Here is a 17,447-nt window from a genome sequence, read left to right on the forward strand (position 1 = left end):
ATGGACATGAATTTGAGCAAACTCCGGGAGATGGTGAAGGACAGGGAAGCCTGGCATACAGCAGTCCATATGGTGGTGTAGAGTAGGACAGGACTGAGCAACTGAGCAAGCCATCCCTATATCCAGCTATTACTTAATCCCTTTCATTCTTGCTCCAAAATATATGTCAAAACTGTCTAATCCTCTCTGTCTCCACACTGCCTGAGTTTAAATCTCCTTCATCTCTCCTTTTGTTGGAATTATTATAACTGTATCCAATTCATTGGCCATTTCCTCTGATCCATTTTCTACCAGATAGACTGTGTGTGATGTTAATCATATCTTGGCTTTCCATTGTGCTTAACAGATTCTATGGCATTTATGATGTATGATATAGTAACTTCTCTTCAATCTCAACATATATCATTCTCAACCTTGCTTACTAGGCTCCAATCATGCTGGCCTTTTAACAGTTTCCAGAACTCATTTTTCATAAGCCTTTTTGCCTGACTGGCTCTGTGTAGTAGGTGATTAGTGCTCCCCACTACCCTCTGGGGGAAAAAAAAAAAGATATGTGCAACCTCAGAATGTAACCTTATTTCAAATAAAGGTTTTAACAGATGTAATTAAGATAAGGGTCTCAAAGTGAGATCATCCTGGATTAGATTGAGCCCTAAATCAAATGACAAGTGTTTTTATTAGACACAGAAAAGGAGAAAACACAGAGGGACACAAGGAAGAAGGTCATGTGACGGATGGAGACAGAGGTTGGAATTACGCTGCCACAAGCAAAGAGCACCAGGAGCCACTAGATCCTGGTAGAGGCAAAGGAGGACCTGCTCTTAGAGCCTTCGGAGGGAACATTGTCCTGCTAACATCTAGAGTTCAGACTGCTGGCCTTCAGAACTGTGAGAGAAGACATTTCTGTTGTTTTAAACCACCAGGTTTGTGGTAATATGTTATGGCAGCCTGAGGACACTATGCTGCCTCATCCTTTAAGGCTCAGCTCCTGGGAGATACTTTTGATGATAGACCTATCTAAAGCGAAAGTATTCTCCTTTTATATCATCTTATTTCTTATAAATTGTTAATATTCATATGATTTAAAATGATTTTTATATATATTTTATTTTTAATATTGAAAAACCACTATGGACTGAATTTGTGAGCAGTTTTTTTTTTTATTGTTTGCTTAATTCTATGCCTAATTTAAGAATCATGTAATAGATAGTTCTTTGATCCTTTATGAACCTAAGTTGCTTTGATAAAGAGATTGTGGGTCATTATGTTTTGTTTTAAAATTAATTTATTAATACTTAATTTAAAGGTCGGTAATAGAGATTGTAAAATAGTTTTTTTCAAATGTTCATTCTCAATTTATTTTCTTTTTACAGTTTCTGTTACTGAATCTACAGCAGTTATTTCTTTAAATTAAAAGTAACAAATCTATTTAACTATGGGATAGCACTGTTTAATAGTAACATATTCATTATTGAGGCCAAAGAGTTTGAAAAATGAAGTTATAAAATTTATAAATAATGTGGTTAAACACTAAAATTTTTACCTGTAATGTATGTCAGATCATTGTGCTTTACTTCAGTTAGAGAATTTGCATTTTACTTACATAATTTTTAATAACAAAGTCCTATTTGGCATAAATAAAATTATATGTAGACAAATGCTTCCTATTGTATTTGGAGCTGTTGTATATGAGGTGATGTATAGTATACAACAGGTTGTATTAATGTAAAGATCTGTTTTTACTACCTGACTAACCAATTGTCAGGGAAAACTGACTTTTAAACTTGAGAATTTAAAGAATGACCAAAGAGAGAAAGAAGGGGAAAGAGATGGGAGGAAGTGGAATTTCATGAGAAAGCTAGAGATATGAATACTTTCCTACCTGGCTGTGTAGTCTTTTCTCCAATATACCGCTGTATTCTTACGAAACTCAGTGAACCAAAAATCATGTTACCACACCTATTAATTTGATATGGATGAGAAGGATAATGATTTAAGACTCAATTTTCCTATGGCAATTTCTATAATAAAGAAATCTTAATAGCTCCTTAGAATATAAACATTTTATAAACCTAAGCAGTTGTGATTGTATAGTGGTTAAATAAAGGTTCGACTGTGGGGTTAGTCAATCAGTAGGAATGCTTTTAGCATCAAATAACAGAAGGTCCTATAACAGTGGGTTAATAAACAAACGAGTTTTTTCCCTATCACCGTCCCTATCTCTGTCCTCGCCAGCACAAGAAAACTAGAGTTAGGCAGCTGCTGGTGAAAGTTGAGTGTCTCACAGATGACTGTTAGTAGATCTTTTCTTACTTGTTGCAGGGGGGTGGGAGGCTCAGTTCAGATGGTAAAGAAGTAACATTTGTTTTGAAAAGCAAAATTTATCCCACGACTTCTACTTATATCTCATTGACCAGAATTTTGCCATGTATCTATTTTTGCCTGGAACGTGGCTAGGAAGAATTGGATTGAGAATGGAAATTGGGTCAGCCAACCAGCAGTATCAGACAGTCAGATTGACTGATTAAAAAAAATTTTTTTTAATGGCATCCCTGGTGGCTCAGATGGTAAAGCATCTGCCTGCAATGCAGGAGACCTAGGTTCGATCCCAGGGTTGGGAAGATCTCCTGGAGAAGGAAATAGCAACCAACTCCAGTACTCTTGCCTGGAAAATTCCATGGACGGAGGAGCTGGTAGGCTACAGTCCATGGGGTCACAAAGAGTCGGACACGACTAAGCGACTTCACTTTTTTTCACTACAGTTGATTTACGGTGTTGTGTTAGTTTCCTGTGTATAGCACAGTGATTTGGTTTACATATTTATATATAATTCTTTTTCAGGTTCTTTTCCCTTATAGGTTATTATAAAGTGTAGAATTTAGTTCCCTGTGTTATGCAGTAGATCCTTGTTTGTATATTTTGTATATAGTTGTGTGTGTCTGCATATCCCAAACTTCTAATTTATCTCTCCCCATTATTTCTTCTTTGGTAACCATAAGTTTGTTTTCTGTGTATGTGGATCTATTTCTGTTTTGTAAATAGTTCATTTGAATCATTGTTTAAAGATTCCACATGTAAGGGATATCATATGATATTTGTCTTTCTCTGGCTTACTTATTATGATAATTTCCATGTTGATGGAAATGACATTATTTCATTATTTATTATGGATGTATAATATTTCATTATCCATTCTTTATCCATTCAACTGCCAGTGGACATTTAGGTTGCTTCCATGTTTTGGCTATTGTAAACTGTGCTGCTGTGAACATTGAGGTGCATGTGTTTTTTCAAATTATAGTTTTCTACAGATGTATGCCCAGGAGAGAAATTTCTAAATCATATGGTAATTCTATTTTTAGTTTTTGTAAGGAACCTTCATAGTGTTCTCCATAGTGGTTGTACCAGTTTACATTCCCACCAGCATTATAGGAGGGTTCCTTTTTCTCCACACCCTCCCCAATAGACAATAGACTTTTTGATGTTATCATTCTGACTAGTGTGAGTGATACCTCATTACAGTTTTGATGTGCATTTCTCTAATAATTAGCAATGTTGAGGATTTTTTCATGTGTTTGTTGGCCAAATATGTCTTCTTTGGACAAATGTCTATTTAAATCTTCTGCCCATTTTTTGTTTGGGTTGTTTGGTTTTTTGATATTGAGCTATGTGAACTGTTTATATATTTTGAAAGTTAATCCCTTTTTGGTTGCATCGCTGTAAATATTTTCTCCTATTCTGTGGGTTGTCTTTTTGTTTTTGTTGGTAGTTTCCTTTGCTGTGCAGAGCTTTTAAGTTTAATTAGGTCACATTTGTTTATTTTTGTTTTTATTTGCAGTACTTCAGGAGACAGATCCAAAAAGATACTGCTGTGATTTATGTCAAAGAGTATTCTATGTTTTATTCTAGGGCTTTTATAGTATCTGGACTAACATTTTGGTCTTTAATCCATTTTGAGTTTATTTTTGAATATGATGTTAGAGAATGTTCTGATTTTGTCCTTTTGCATGTAGCTAACTGTCCTGTTTTCCCAGCACCACTTACTGAAAAGCTGTCTTTTTTCCATTGTATATTCTTGCCTCCTTTGCAGATAGACTGATTTTAAACTCTGCTATTTTTTAACTGTGTAACAATGGCAAGTTACTTAGCCTTTCTAAGCCAAACTTTTTTATCCATAAAATGAGGATGAAGAGGATGGTTATTGTTCTTAAAATACTACTCCTGTTCCTCCTACTCCTATTAAAATGAGATAAGTGAAAGTGTTAGTCGCTCAGTATTTCCAGCCGTTTGTGACCCCATGGACTGTAGCCCGCCAGGCTCCTCTGTCCATGAAAATTCTCCAGGCAACGATACCAGAGTGAGTAACCATTCCCTTCTCCAGGGCATCTTTCTGACCCAGGGATCAAACCCAGCCAGGTTGGTTCCCTTGTGGCTTAGCTCGTAAAGAATTCGCCTACAGTGTGAGAGAACTGGGTTCAATCCGTGGGTGGGGAAGATCCCCTGGAGAAGGGAAAGGCTACCCACTCCAGTATTCTGGCCTGGAGAATTCCATGAATTGTATATATATAGTCCATGAGGTCGCAAAGAGGCAGACTCGACTGAGCAACTTCCACTTTCACTTCTGAATTGCAGGCAGATACTTTATGTCTGAGCCACCAAGCTTTACTGTCTTATCTCACCAAAATGAAATAAAATACATAAAAACCTGAGTAATCTGTAAGTCAAGGGAATTAATACTCACTAGATATTATTTCTGATTATATCATCATCTTTCGTGTTACCACCAACTTCATTCTTTTATTTTACTGAGGTAAAATTCACATAACATAAAATTAACCATTTTTAAGTGTTCAAATATACAGTGTTATACAACTGTCATTTCTACTTAGTTTTTTTCATTACTCTATAAAAAACCTGGTACCAATTAAGTATTCTCTCCTTTGCCCATAACCCAGCTCCTGGTGACTAATGGTGTTGAACATCTTTTCATGTACCTGTTGGCCATTTGTTTCTCTTCTTTGGACAAAGGGCTATTGAGGTCCTTTGCCCATTTTAAAATCAGGTTGTCTTTCTTTTTGTCGAGTTGTACAAATTCCTTATATATTCTCGATACTAAGCCCTCATCAGATAAGTATCTGCAAGTATTTTCTCCCATTCTGTAGATTGTCTTTTTTCTTTTTTGATAGTGCCTTTTGACACACAAAACTCTAATTTTGATAAAGACCAGTTTATTTTGTATTCTGTTGCTAATACTTTTGGAGTAATATATCAGAATTCCATTGCCAAACCAGAGTCATAAAGATATACCCCTATTTTTGTCTTAAGAGTTTTATAATTTTATCTCTTACCTTTAGGCCTTATATTTTATTGTAAAGGATTGATTTTGAATCATTTTGGTTACATTTTGAGTTAATTTTTGTGTTTGGTACAAAGTAAGACCATCCACTTCATTCTATTCTCCTTTATCATGAGTATTACCGATTATTACAAAGCATGAAGCCACTGCAGCATAACAACTGAGTTGTTGTCTAAATAGCTTTCCTCCCATGTATTTGACTATAGGTAATTTCCTTTTTAATTTTTATAATTGAAAACAGTCTGCATAATGTAAAATACGTTCCCTAAGTAACTGATCCCATTTTATTCTGTGTATAGTTAGAAAACTTGAGCTGCATTAGACATGTGTATGGTAGGTCTGAGTTTTTTAATTTATAAAATTGTCAGGGGTGACTGTTAAATCTTTTTTCTAGGTTAAAATTTTATCACTGATTTTGAATATTGAATTTATTAGTGAAGTGTAGTCATTGAGACTATGTAATTGTCACTTTTGTATTCTAATTTTGTATTCTAATTTATTTGATTATTCATAGCCTATTTTATTAAATGCTATTCCTTGATTAGCAGTTATGTTACTAGTCCATTTTTCCCCTCTTTCATCTACATTGTTCAAAATAATGTAGTTTCCTGGGTGAAAGTGGTGATGTTATGGTAGCCTGGCTGTTGCATGCTATCCTTTCACATTTAAAAAAAAAAAAAATCTGTTGGTGTAGGATGGACAGGATGAACCTTATTCAGTCCATTGTCCAATATTTTAATTATTCAGATTGTCTAACCATTTGTCTTAAGTGGAGGAGGATATAATTTGGTTGTTCCTTTTTGTAGTACTTGATTCTGAAGCTTGAAAGGCCTGCTATAGTCCAGAATATCACATTTGGAAAATATGAGAAAACTCATGTCTGCAATTTGAAGAAATTTAAAGTCTTTGGTGGAATGAATGAAGAAAACATGACAGAGCTGTTGTCCAGGTGGGTTATGATTATGGGGAGGAAGGAGCTTAGTGTAGTCTTAGTTTAGTCTCTTTGTAGCTAAATCTTCATGGCTTGATATTTCTTACAAGGGAGAAAAGAATACTTCTACTATTTTATTTCTAGTGCTTTATTTTAATATTGTGGCTTGAGTCAACTTTTTTCTATCGAGATACTAATTAATATTGTTACCAAAGCAGAAAGAATAAAGTTGGGGTTATTTTTTTACTTCTTATTCTTCAGTTTTATTTTTAAAATGTTAATGACTTCAGATATACTTTTGAGCTATAATTGAAATCTTTGCTGTAATCCTTGCTATAAAAATATATAATCTGTTGAAAACATTAAGATTGGTTGCCCTGAGAGTTTAGTATAAATTGGAGACTAAACAGAGTAAAATTATGTGACTGCACCAAGTGCAGAGCATGCCTCTTGAAAAAGAAAATAAAAAATGAAAGTGTCAGTCACTCAGTCATGTCTGACTCTTTGCAACTCCATGGACTATAGCCCACCAGGCTCCTCTCTGTCCACGGAACTCTTCAGGCAAGAGTACCTGAAGTGAGTAGCTCTTCCTTTCTCCGGGGATCTGTCCCACCCAGGGATTGAACCCAGGTCTCCCGCATATGCTTTAACAGCTGAGCCACCAGAAAGCCCCACCTCTTGGAAGGAACTCAGTAAATTTTAATTTTGACAGCATAGACCACCAGGAATGAATGTTAATTTGCCCTCTAGATGATGAAAAATGGATTATAAAATGGAGCGGACAAATGAAGTCATGCAGTTTTAGAATATATTTGTGACATAGTGTGTCCCATTAGCACAGTATTTTATATAAGTATTATTACATCTAGAGTGCATTTCATTTAAGCCATGAAAGTATGTCGGTTGAATATAAGGCAGCCTGAAGGTAAGTGACTTTTCCGTAAATACTTGAATCAGTCCTAAGTTGTTTAAGTACAGAAATTATATTAATTTCTTTTTATATAGGATAAACTGGATGCTATTAAACCAACAGAGTAAGATTGTCTTTGAAAATGTATTGAGCTATAAAAAGGAACATTGGCATCTCAGTCAGAATTTAATGACTTAATTCTTTGGCAAATTCAAATATCTGGCTCTGTTTAGGTTGTAAGATATGAGTATGAATTGTTTTTCAATTTTCTTACTGCTTGAATATTTTATATTGTATTCAGTACTTCCCTGATGGCTCAGAAGGTAAAGCATCTGCCTACAATGCAGGAGACCTGGGTTCAATCCCTGAGTCAGGAAGATCTGGAGAAGGAAATCGCAACCCACTCCAGTATTCTTGCCTGGAAAATCCCATCAACGGAGGAGCCTGGTAGGCTAGAGTCCATGGGGTCCAAAGAGTCGGACACGACTGAGCAACTTCACTTTCTTTCTTTCTACACAAAGGACACTGGATCTTGTCACACATTTTCATGCACTGTAGTCACATTCTTTAATTAACACTGAACATTTTCATTATCCCTCATTTAATTAAGAGACCACCATATAGTGCAGTTGATGTGAATGTACAAGCTTTGTCATATATTCTCATGTTCAACTACTTCATTATATTATCCCTTTTGTATTTGTCAAACCTTAAAATCTGGGTATGTTATTAATCTTTGTTTTAGTATATTTAGTAATTTATGAAATCAGATTTAATAACCTTATTTTTTTTTCCACAGTGGCTTAAAGAATGATTATAACAAAGAGACATTTACCTTAAAGCATAAAATTGATGAACAGATGTTTCCGTGTCGATTCATTAAAATAGGTAAGGCTTTTAGCATTCTGGAATAGAAAGAAATTCTTTATTCCATTAATCAGCAAACGACAGCCTGTGTGGGCCCAATCCTGTAGGTTCACTGTTTTGTTTTGTTTTTTTTTTTTTAATAAAATTTATGGCAACACCGCCATGCCAGTTTTTCACATAGTATCTCTCTGTTTTTGCACTACAATGGCAAAGTTGAGTAGCTGCAAAAGACAGTATAGACCACAAAGCCCAAAATATTTACTGTTTGGCTGGCCCCCGGTTTATAAATCTGTACCTGAGTGACAGTTATTTAAAATAGAATCTTTTCTAAATACTTTATCATTTAATGAGATACAGTGATTTGAGAGCCTTGATTGTTTTATGGAAGGTTTATCAGTTCTAAAGTTGCATCATTCTAAAACCAAATACTGATGGATTCCTTAAGGCAGTATATTGTGGTTATTTTCTAATTTTTTCTTTTGTATTTCATTTTTGTGTGTGTAGTAATATTGGTCAAACACATAAAACTAATTTCTAACCCACTAATTAGTTTCAAAGTAATTCTTGAAAAATGCTATCTAAGGCATTTATCTTTTTAGCAAGTGTTTTAACTTTAAAAGTATTTGTAATACCTCCTCAAAACTAGTGTTTTTAGGATTATTTTGTTTATAAGTTGTGTTAGAGGGTATGAAAGTTGAGGACTTCACTGTTAATTTCCATCTTTATTTCATACCTTTGAAAATAGTATGTTAAAATTGTAGTTATGGTGAATCATATTCCTTAAAGAATAGTAATAAAAGCCAGAATCCTGTGTTTTGATTTGGGAGAAAAATCCTCTTTTGAAAGGAATAGCTCCATTATTATTTGCCAGTCTGTTGCAAGTTGGCCTGTTCATTTCATTGAGTCAAATAGTTTCATTGTGTGTGTGTCTGACTCTGGGATGCCATGGAGTATAGCACACCAGGCTCCTCTGTACATGGAATTAGACAAAAAGAATATCTGAAAAGACTATTTATAGAGGGAAAACTATCTTTAGAATCATTGGACTTTTCAGTTTTTTACTTTTTTTATAAACAGGCGTATGTGCTAGTCGCTTTAGTCATGTCCAACACTGTGCAACCCCGTGGACTGCAGCCTGCCAGGCTCCTCTGTCCATGGGATTCTCCAGGCAAGAATACTGGGGTGGGTGCCATGCCCTCCTCCAGGGGACCTTCCCAACCCAGGGATGGAACCCAAGTCTCTTATGTCTCCTGCATTAGCAGGCAGGTTCTTTACCCCTAGCACCACCTGGGAAGCCTGAAAGAAACAGGAAGCAGGGAAATGAGCAAACCCCAGTCCTGTTTCTTGAACCCCTACCAGCTGAGGGAGAGAAGGAATTCTGGAGCAGAGCCCTGCCTCTGTAACTTGCCTGAGTAAGGTGGCCTCTTGCTCTTTGGACGCTGCCCCCACCCTCACTGCGGGCACGGCTGTCCAGTCTCCCACCCTTCCTGCTGCCTAATGCAGGTTATCTACCTGAGCGAGGGTGGGGGAGAGTGGATGGTTAGAGGGGCCTCAGGCTGTCTTGGTGCCGAGGTCCGCCTCCGTGTGGGCCCAGAGCTCCTTGTGCTACTTCTAGCCAAAGCCTTAGTCCTAGTTGCCTTTGCTCTTAAACAGCTGCTGATAGTGGAGTTTGCAGTAGAACTCCTCTTTGCAGCACCATGTAGCTGCCCAGGTTTAGCTTGGTGTAACAGTGCTTGCAGCAGAAGCTATAGTTTGTTATAATAAGTAATTGGAAATAAAAACCTGTATCCTGTTTATCTATGAAAATTGATGAATAAGCTAATTTTTAAAATAAATTCTTTAGTTATTTCTTCTTTCATGCTGATAAATAATTCTTTCCTCAGTATGCATGCCAGCCATTTCTTATAGAATCTTACATTCTTGAACAATGCTTGAACAATTCTAACATTCCAAATGTAGCAGCAGTGAAAATATTTTAGATTTTAAAATTTTAGGTTTAAAAATTTTAAAGTACTTATTCTACATCTGATTGCTTAGTCATGCAAAATGAAATGTTCTCTTTTTTTGAGTTATTTTATTTGAATTTTCAGAGTACATTTTCTATACCCATCAGTTTTCTTTGAAGGAAGCTACTACTGCTGCTTCTAAAATTCTTAATCCTCTAATATTATTCGTTAGAACTATGAATAGAAGCCTGTTTAGGGTTGTTGAATAGTTTGTTCCCTTAAAAAATTTATAAGAGAACAGAGGTCCTCTTATGCATCAGTTAGACATAGAAAAAGTATATGCACATGATTTGAGCGTTCATGTCATTTCAGCACTCATTACTTAGAACTTCATATGCTTTTAATGGGCTTCCCAGGTGGCTCTGGTAAAGAATATTCCTGCCAGTACAGGAGAAAAAGGAGTTGCAGGTTTAATCCCTGGGTCAGGAAGATTCCCTGGAGAAGGAAGTGGCAACCCACTCCAGTACTCTTGCCTGGAAAATTCCATGAACCAGAGGACCTTGGCAGGCTATAGTTCATGGGGTTGCAAAGAGTTGAATGTGTTATTTTTACTGCTATTGCATTTGTGAGTGTTTTCACAAGTGGAATCTCATTTGAGCATTTCACTGGAAGATAAAAAATCTTGCCTTTTTTGGTTAAGGAAAGTGAGACTAGAAATCAAATGATGTGTCCCAGGGTATATAGCTAGTAAGTGATGGATCAAAGACATAACATTTGGTATATGCTTTTGGAAATGTGCTTATATTACTTTAAAGTGATAAATAGAAGTTGTTTATGAAACATCTAATACTCTGTGAAATAGGTATATTATGCTCACTTTTCAGATGAGAAAACTGAAGTTTAGAGGTAGATTAAATGATTAGACCAAGACTGTACAGTAGAACATAGAGATAGGATACAAACCTAAGTCTGTCTTTTTATGAATGTTGAATTCTTTTACTCTGTGATGGGTGAAAGTTTTGTTTCCTCAAGTAGATTCTTAAATCCTTGGTGATAGCAACTGTCTTCTGTTTGCTCATATTTCAGAAGCATCAAGCATACTGCTTGCCTCATTAGAGACATCCTATTTATACTTTTTGAGTTTATTATACAGAGATTTATAGGGATTAATCAGTGGCTGTGTGTTACATCTTTGTGTTCTCTAAACTCTTAGCATTTTCTTCAATTATGAATATAGGCAATAGCTTATAGTATTGGCATTACCTGTGACTTGTTTTGGATAGAAGTTATAAATATTTCTCATCACATTACACTGTGGCAAATATTGTATCTTTGAAATTATGGTAATTATTAGACCTGCCACTAGAATCTTGTTAGCTAATGTGCTAATAAAAGCATATATATTTCTATATCATAATTTTGTATCTTAGTTATTTTTATAGCTATATTTCAATATAGTTTGCTTACTCTGAATCCTGTGTACTTTTCATTTTACATTTAAATCTGAGAGGGATTGGGTCACAGCATTCATTGAATATCCAAGAGAAATCACCAAACAAAAAACCAAAGAGCCCATACTGGAGTGAAGTCTTCAGTAGGACTTAGTGTGAAAGTTGAGAGTTGGCCTTAGGAAGAAGCTTAGTTTCAGGTAAGCTTTGTAAGTAAAAAAAAAGTTTAGTAAGGAAGGAGAGTAGTTATTTGGGTGGTTAGATTCAAGAGAGCAAGTTTAAAATTTGGAAGGGAAAACCTCAGTGGGCGATTAAATCAGATGGCTGAAAACAAAGTTGAATGGGATAAGGTTATTACTTATATGGTGACTAGAAAGATTTGTATTAGGAAATAAGGTGATGTGAAGGCAGAAGGAAGTACTGATTTTTTGGAAGGATTCTGGAGGAGTTCTCGTTTTTGGTAGATGAGATGACTTAGATTTCTATGAATTTTTTGGATTTTTGTAGCCTGAGTGGGTGTCAGAGGTTCAGAGAGAAGCTTTAGCTTTGACCAGACTCAACCTGCATCCTGGATCCTCAGGAGTCTGGAAGTCTAGGATGAGTACTGTGTCTTGTCAGGGGGAGGTGGGGAGGTGGGGGAAGAACGTACCCCAATGGTGGCTTTCATGAGAGCATGTAGAGAGGTAACATTTTAAAAATATACTATTAAGAAGAAAATTATTATAGGAATAGAAGTTAATAATACTAATATATAGCATTTATTGAGCATTACCATATGCCAGTTACTGTGCTGAGTGTTTTGTGTACTTACTACATTCATTCATTTGTAAGTAGAGTAGATGCATTCTTTCAGCAAGGTTAATCTTGAATTTTTACAGTCTTCCAAAGCTTTTGACTGTGTGGATCACAGCAAACTGTGAAAAATTCTTCAAGAGATGGGAATACCAGACCACCTGTCCTCTTGAGAAACCTGTATGCAGGTCAGGAAGCAACAGTTAGAATTGGACGTGGAACAACAGACTGATTCCATATAGGGAAAGGAGTACGTCAAGGCTGTGTATTGTCACCCTGCTTATTTAACTTATATACAGAGTACATCATGAGAAATGCTGGGCTGGATGAAGCACAAACTGGAATCAACATTGCCGGGAGAAATATCAATAACATCAGATATGCAGATGATACCGCCCTTATGACAGAAAGTGAAGAACTGAAGAGCCTCTTGATGAAAGTGAAAGTGGAGAGTGAAAAAGTTGGCTTAAAGCTCAACATTCAGAAAACTAAAATCATGGCATCTGGTCCCATTTCTTCATGGCAAATAGATGGGGAAACAGTGGAAACAGTGGCTGACTTTATCTTGGGAGGGCTCCAAAATTACTGCAGATGGCGATTGCAGCCATGAAATTAAAAGATGCTTACTCCTTGGAAGGAAAGTTATGACCAACCTAGATAGCATATTGAAAAGCAGAGACATTACTTTGCCAACAAAGGTCTGTCTAGTCAAAGCTATGGTTTTTCCAGTAGTCATGTATGATGTGAGAGTTGGACTATAAAGAAAGCTGAGCACTGAAGAATTGATGCTTTTGAACTATGGTTTTGGAGAAGACTCTTGAGAGTCCCTTGAACAGCAGGGAGATCCAACCAGTCCATCCTAAAGGAAATCAGTCCTGAATATTCATTGGAAAGAATGATGCTGAAGCTGAAACTCCAATACTTTGGCCACCTGATGCAAAGAGCTGACTCATTTAAAAAGACCCTGATGCTGGGAAAGATTGAAGGTGGGAGGAGAAGGGGACGACAGGATGAGATGGTTGGATGGCATCACTGACTCAATGGACATGAGTTTGAGGAAGCTCCAGGAGTTGGTGATGGACAGGGAAGCCTGGCATGCTGCAGTTCATGATGTCGACTGAGCAACTAAACTGAACTGAACTGAGTAAGAGTAGATGCACTCTTTCAGCGAAGTTAATCTTGAATTTTTATAGTCTTCCAGAACCTGAGCTTAAAATTACTAGCATCTTCTAACAGCTGTTTAGTCATCTAGACCAGAGCTTTCCCAATGATACTGCCAAAGCATATTGAATGTATATGTACATATGTACATTGACTCCCTGCCAATCCTAGAATCACTGAATCCTAAAACCTAGTGTGCTTGTGTACTAAGTATCTTGTCATTTTCTATGCATGCCATTTTATGAAAATGTCTGAGAGGCATTGATCCTGATCTTGTCTTTGTCTGATTATCCCATTGGAAGAACTGATAGTGAATCTTAGGATACAGTCTCTTAGCCTTGGGATGTGAGGAGTTTCTAAAAAATTTTTTTTTATTTGAGGTGAGAGCAAAGGCATCTTTTATTAGGGAGCGAGGAAGGTGTGCTTGCTGCTCCAGTTCACATTTAGATTTCTGATATACAACACAGATTGGGTCTGATATTCAGTATTAGTGTTGTTAATGCCACCAAAAATCATTTGTGTATATTTGAAATGGGTATATATCATTCTCCTCATCCTGTATATATGCCTTCAGTTTGTTAAAAATTCACTGTACTCTTTATTCGTCTAATATAAGATCTTGTGAGATGATTTCCTAATTAACCTCCCTCCCACAGTTGCTTATAAGGATTTAATAAATGAACACTTTGCTGACTTGAATAGATGTAATAGGAAGCTTTTTTTCCTCCTGATTTTATTGAAATTGGACTTGGAACTTAAGAATGGATTTCAGATCACTAACTAATAAGTTACACTTACAGACTGTTTTCTTGGTGTTTTGGGTTTAGAATGTTGTTTTATTCTGATTTTATACTGCTTAATGGTTATTGCTGTGATGTAGTAGATAACGCTTTTAAAATGTTACTTCTGAAGAAATGCACACCAAAACAGTGATGATAATTCAGTATTTGTTGGTATAAAACTTTTTGAAGTTTGTGTTATTTGCACATATAAGCTGAAGGTCATGTTAAACATTCCGGGAACCCTGCGTATATCCTGTTGCTTTTCTCTGTCTTTACTCAGCATCCTTTAGATGGCAAAAGTAGGAAAGCATCTGACCTAGTACATCTTAGTTCTGCACTGAGCCTCATATGCTAGGAAAGAGCAGTGGACTTGGAAATTGGTAGACCTGATAGTAAATATTGTAGACATTTTATTTTGATACTTAATCAAAAATTGACAAGTATTAGTTTCTTAGTTACATTATTCAGTACCATGTTGGTGTGACACTAAAATCCATTGTTCTGTTTTGTACCTTGAACCAGTCTTTCATCCATGTATGGTTTTGTAAAATCATTTATTGGTAATTTAGAAAATGTGATTCACTGAGTTATGCAAATCTTTCAAATGTTGGAACATTTCATTATATAATATTTTTTAAAAATCACACTTGTTATTATTACCACCAATCTTATCAGAAAAGTATTGGAAAGTAGCTAAGCTCACAATGCTGAATACTGAATTTCCGAAATTCTAATTTTTCCTCAAAAGCTTGAATTTTGTCCATGGCAACAAATACTGTTATTTGTTGTCTTTGAAATGACAGGTAAATGTCTGGCAGATACTGAAATCTAAATGCTAGATGTCAGGTTTTCTTTTAAGGAAAAATAGTATCCTACAGAGCTATTTCAATGGCTGTTTCAGCTCACAACTTACACAGGTTCTTTTCCTTGAGAATGCCACCATAGTTTCATGTGCACCAAAAGTACTTTTTTTGTACTTTCCATTGTGCCACACAGAATATTAAAATGATGTGTACTTAATGATAGGAATTTACTAAAATTAATTTTTACACATCATCAGAGACATTTTTTCATGTTTTAATCATATTATTTTAATTAGAAGGATGAATGCACAATTAAGCATTGCAGTTAAAATTAACATTAAATTGATAATGCAGTCACGATTTTAGGAGTTTATGTTGCGTTTTTAAGTGTATATTACAGGCAAAACGACATTTTATTTTAAAAAATTTATGTGTTTCTAGGAGCTATGAAAGTGAGCATCATTTAAGAAAATTTAGAAAACTTTTCACAAACCAAGAAATAAGTTTATCTATATATTTACTTTTTATACTGTTTATTGAAGTATACTTGATTTATAAAATTATATGGATTTCAAGCGTATAGTGTTATGATATAATATATCTTATGGTCCATTTAAAGTTATAAAATGTTGGCTATATTAGCTGTGTAGTAAACTATATTGTTGTAGCTTGCTTTATTTATGTTATTTTCTTTTTTATGGAAAAGCATTTTTTTTTTAATAAATTTATTTTTAATTGGAGGATAGCTGCCGTACAGTATTATGCTGATTTCTGCTATGCATCAGCATGAATCAGCCATGGTACATATGTCCCCTGCCTCTTGAACTTCCCTCACACCTCCACCCCATCTCACCGTCTAGGTTGTCAGAGAACACTGGATTTGCGCTCTCTGCATCATACATCAAATTTCCACTGGCTGTCTGTTTGCAGAAGACATTCTTAAATGAATTGTCGTTTCGTATTTTAACTGCAGGTGTGTGATGGCGAGGAATACAGTTCAGTTCACACTGTATTAAGGAATGAACACTGGAACACTCTCATACTACTACTTTTTATGGCATTACCAAGATGCCAACAGTTTTATTCAGCATTGCCTTTGTACCATGAGTGCAAATGTCAGTACAGTTTAGGAAAAAAAGAAAAGGCTATAAAGCCTTAGTGTTATTACGAAAAGTAGTTTTGACCACATGGGACCTCCTGAAAGGGTTGTGGGAGCCTGTCAGTCACAAGATAAAAACTTCTGTCTGCTGTGTCCTGTCATTACTGATGTGAAATGTTATCTGAGTCTATGAAATTCCTCTGGATTCTTCAGAGATTTTTGGACACTCTTGTGCTCCCGTAATGTTACTTTGTTTTCTTTCACTAATACCAAACTTAAAATTCCTTTATCTTTTAGTATGTTTATTTTCTTATTATTTCTATTATTTTAGATATTTTGTCTTGTTGATATTTTTCGTATCAGCTTGTCTGATGTCAAAAAAATAGGATCTATACCATAAGGATTATGAGATTACATTAAATTTATAATTAATTTGAGGGGAATCAACATGTTTACAACCTTTGAGTTTTCCCATCTAGAAACATATTAAATGAAGTATTTATGTTTTAAAATTTTACTACCTTGCATATTTTAAAGTTTATTCTGAGATATTTTAAGCTTTATCTTTTTTTCTTGGATCAGTTCAGTTCAGTTCAGTCGCTCAGTTGTGTCCGACTCTTTGCGACCCCATGAATTGCAGCACGCCAGGCCTCCCTGTCCATCACCATCTCCCGGAGTTCACTCAGACTCACGTCCATCGAGTCCATGATGCCATCCATCCTCTGTCGTCCCCTTCTCCTCCTGCCCCCATTCCCTCCCAGCATCAGAGTCTTTTCCAATGAGTCAACTCTTCCCATGAGGTGGCCAAAGTTCTGGAGTTCAGCTTTAGCATCATTCCTTCCAAAGAACACCCAGGGCTGATCTCCTTTAGAATGGACTGGTTGGATCTCCTTGCAGTCCAAGGGACTCTCAAGAGTCTTCTCCAACACCACAGTTCAAAAGCATCAATTCTTCGGCACTCAGCTTTCTTCACAGTCCAACTCTCACATCTATACATGACCACTGGAAAAACCATAGCCTTGACTAAACAGACCTTTATCGGCAAAGTAATGTCTCTGCTTTTCAATATGCTATTGCATATAAACTTTAAATAAAAGTTTTTCAGTTAAATGTCTTGAATTTTTTAGGTGGATAAACTAAGTCATCTTCAAGTGATATTTTTTTCTCAGTTTGCAGGGGTTTTTCCTGATTGCACTGGCTAGGATCTCCCATATAGTGTTGAATAGTAGAGATATTAGGCCTCTTTGTCATGTTCCTGATTTGAGTGGGAATACTTAATGTTTCTCTGTTAGTTTTTTGTTTTGGTTTGGTTTGTTTGAGGGGGGTGGTGGGTTGAGGTTTTGATACTTAAG

General features: G+C 35.8%; 1 protein-coding gene across 4 annotated transcripts in view; it reads left to right on the forward strand.

Annotated features, from left to right (window-relative positions):
- MKLN1 (muskelin 1) overlaps positions 1-17,447 on the forward strand; it is a 367,056-nt gene that overhangs the window by 237,556 nt on the left and 112,053 nt on the right. For all 4 annotated transcript variants that reach the window (XM_040259653.1, XM_040259651.1, XM_040259650.1 and 1 more), the window contains 2 exons: positions 6,163-6,305; positions 7,997-8,085. Coding sequence is in view for 2 of the 4 variants with exons in the window: in XM_040259651.1 (XP_040115585.1) it covers positions 6,163-6,305; positions 7,997-8,085 (232 nt within the window). In the remaining 2 variants the exon portion in view is untranslated. The remainder of the gene's footprint in view (positions 1-6,162; positions 6,306-7,996; positions 8,086-17,447) is intronic.

The sequence above is a fragment of the Oryx dammah genome, unplaced genomic scaffold, assembly GCF_014754425.2.
Source record: "Oryx dammah isolate SB20612 unplaced genomic scaffold, SCBI_Odam_1.1 HiC_scaffold_18, whole genome shotgun sequence".
In the NCBI taxonomy this organism is placed as follows: Eukaryota; Metazoa; Chordata; class Mammalia; order Artiodactyla; family Bovidae; genus Oryx; species Oryx dammah.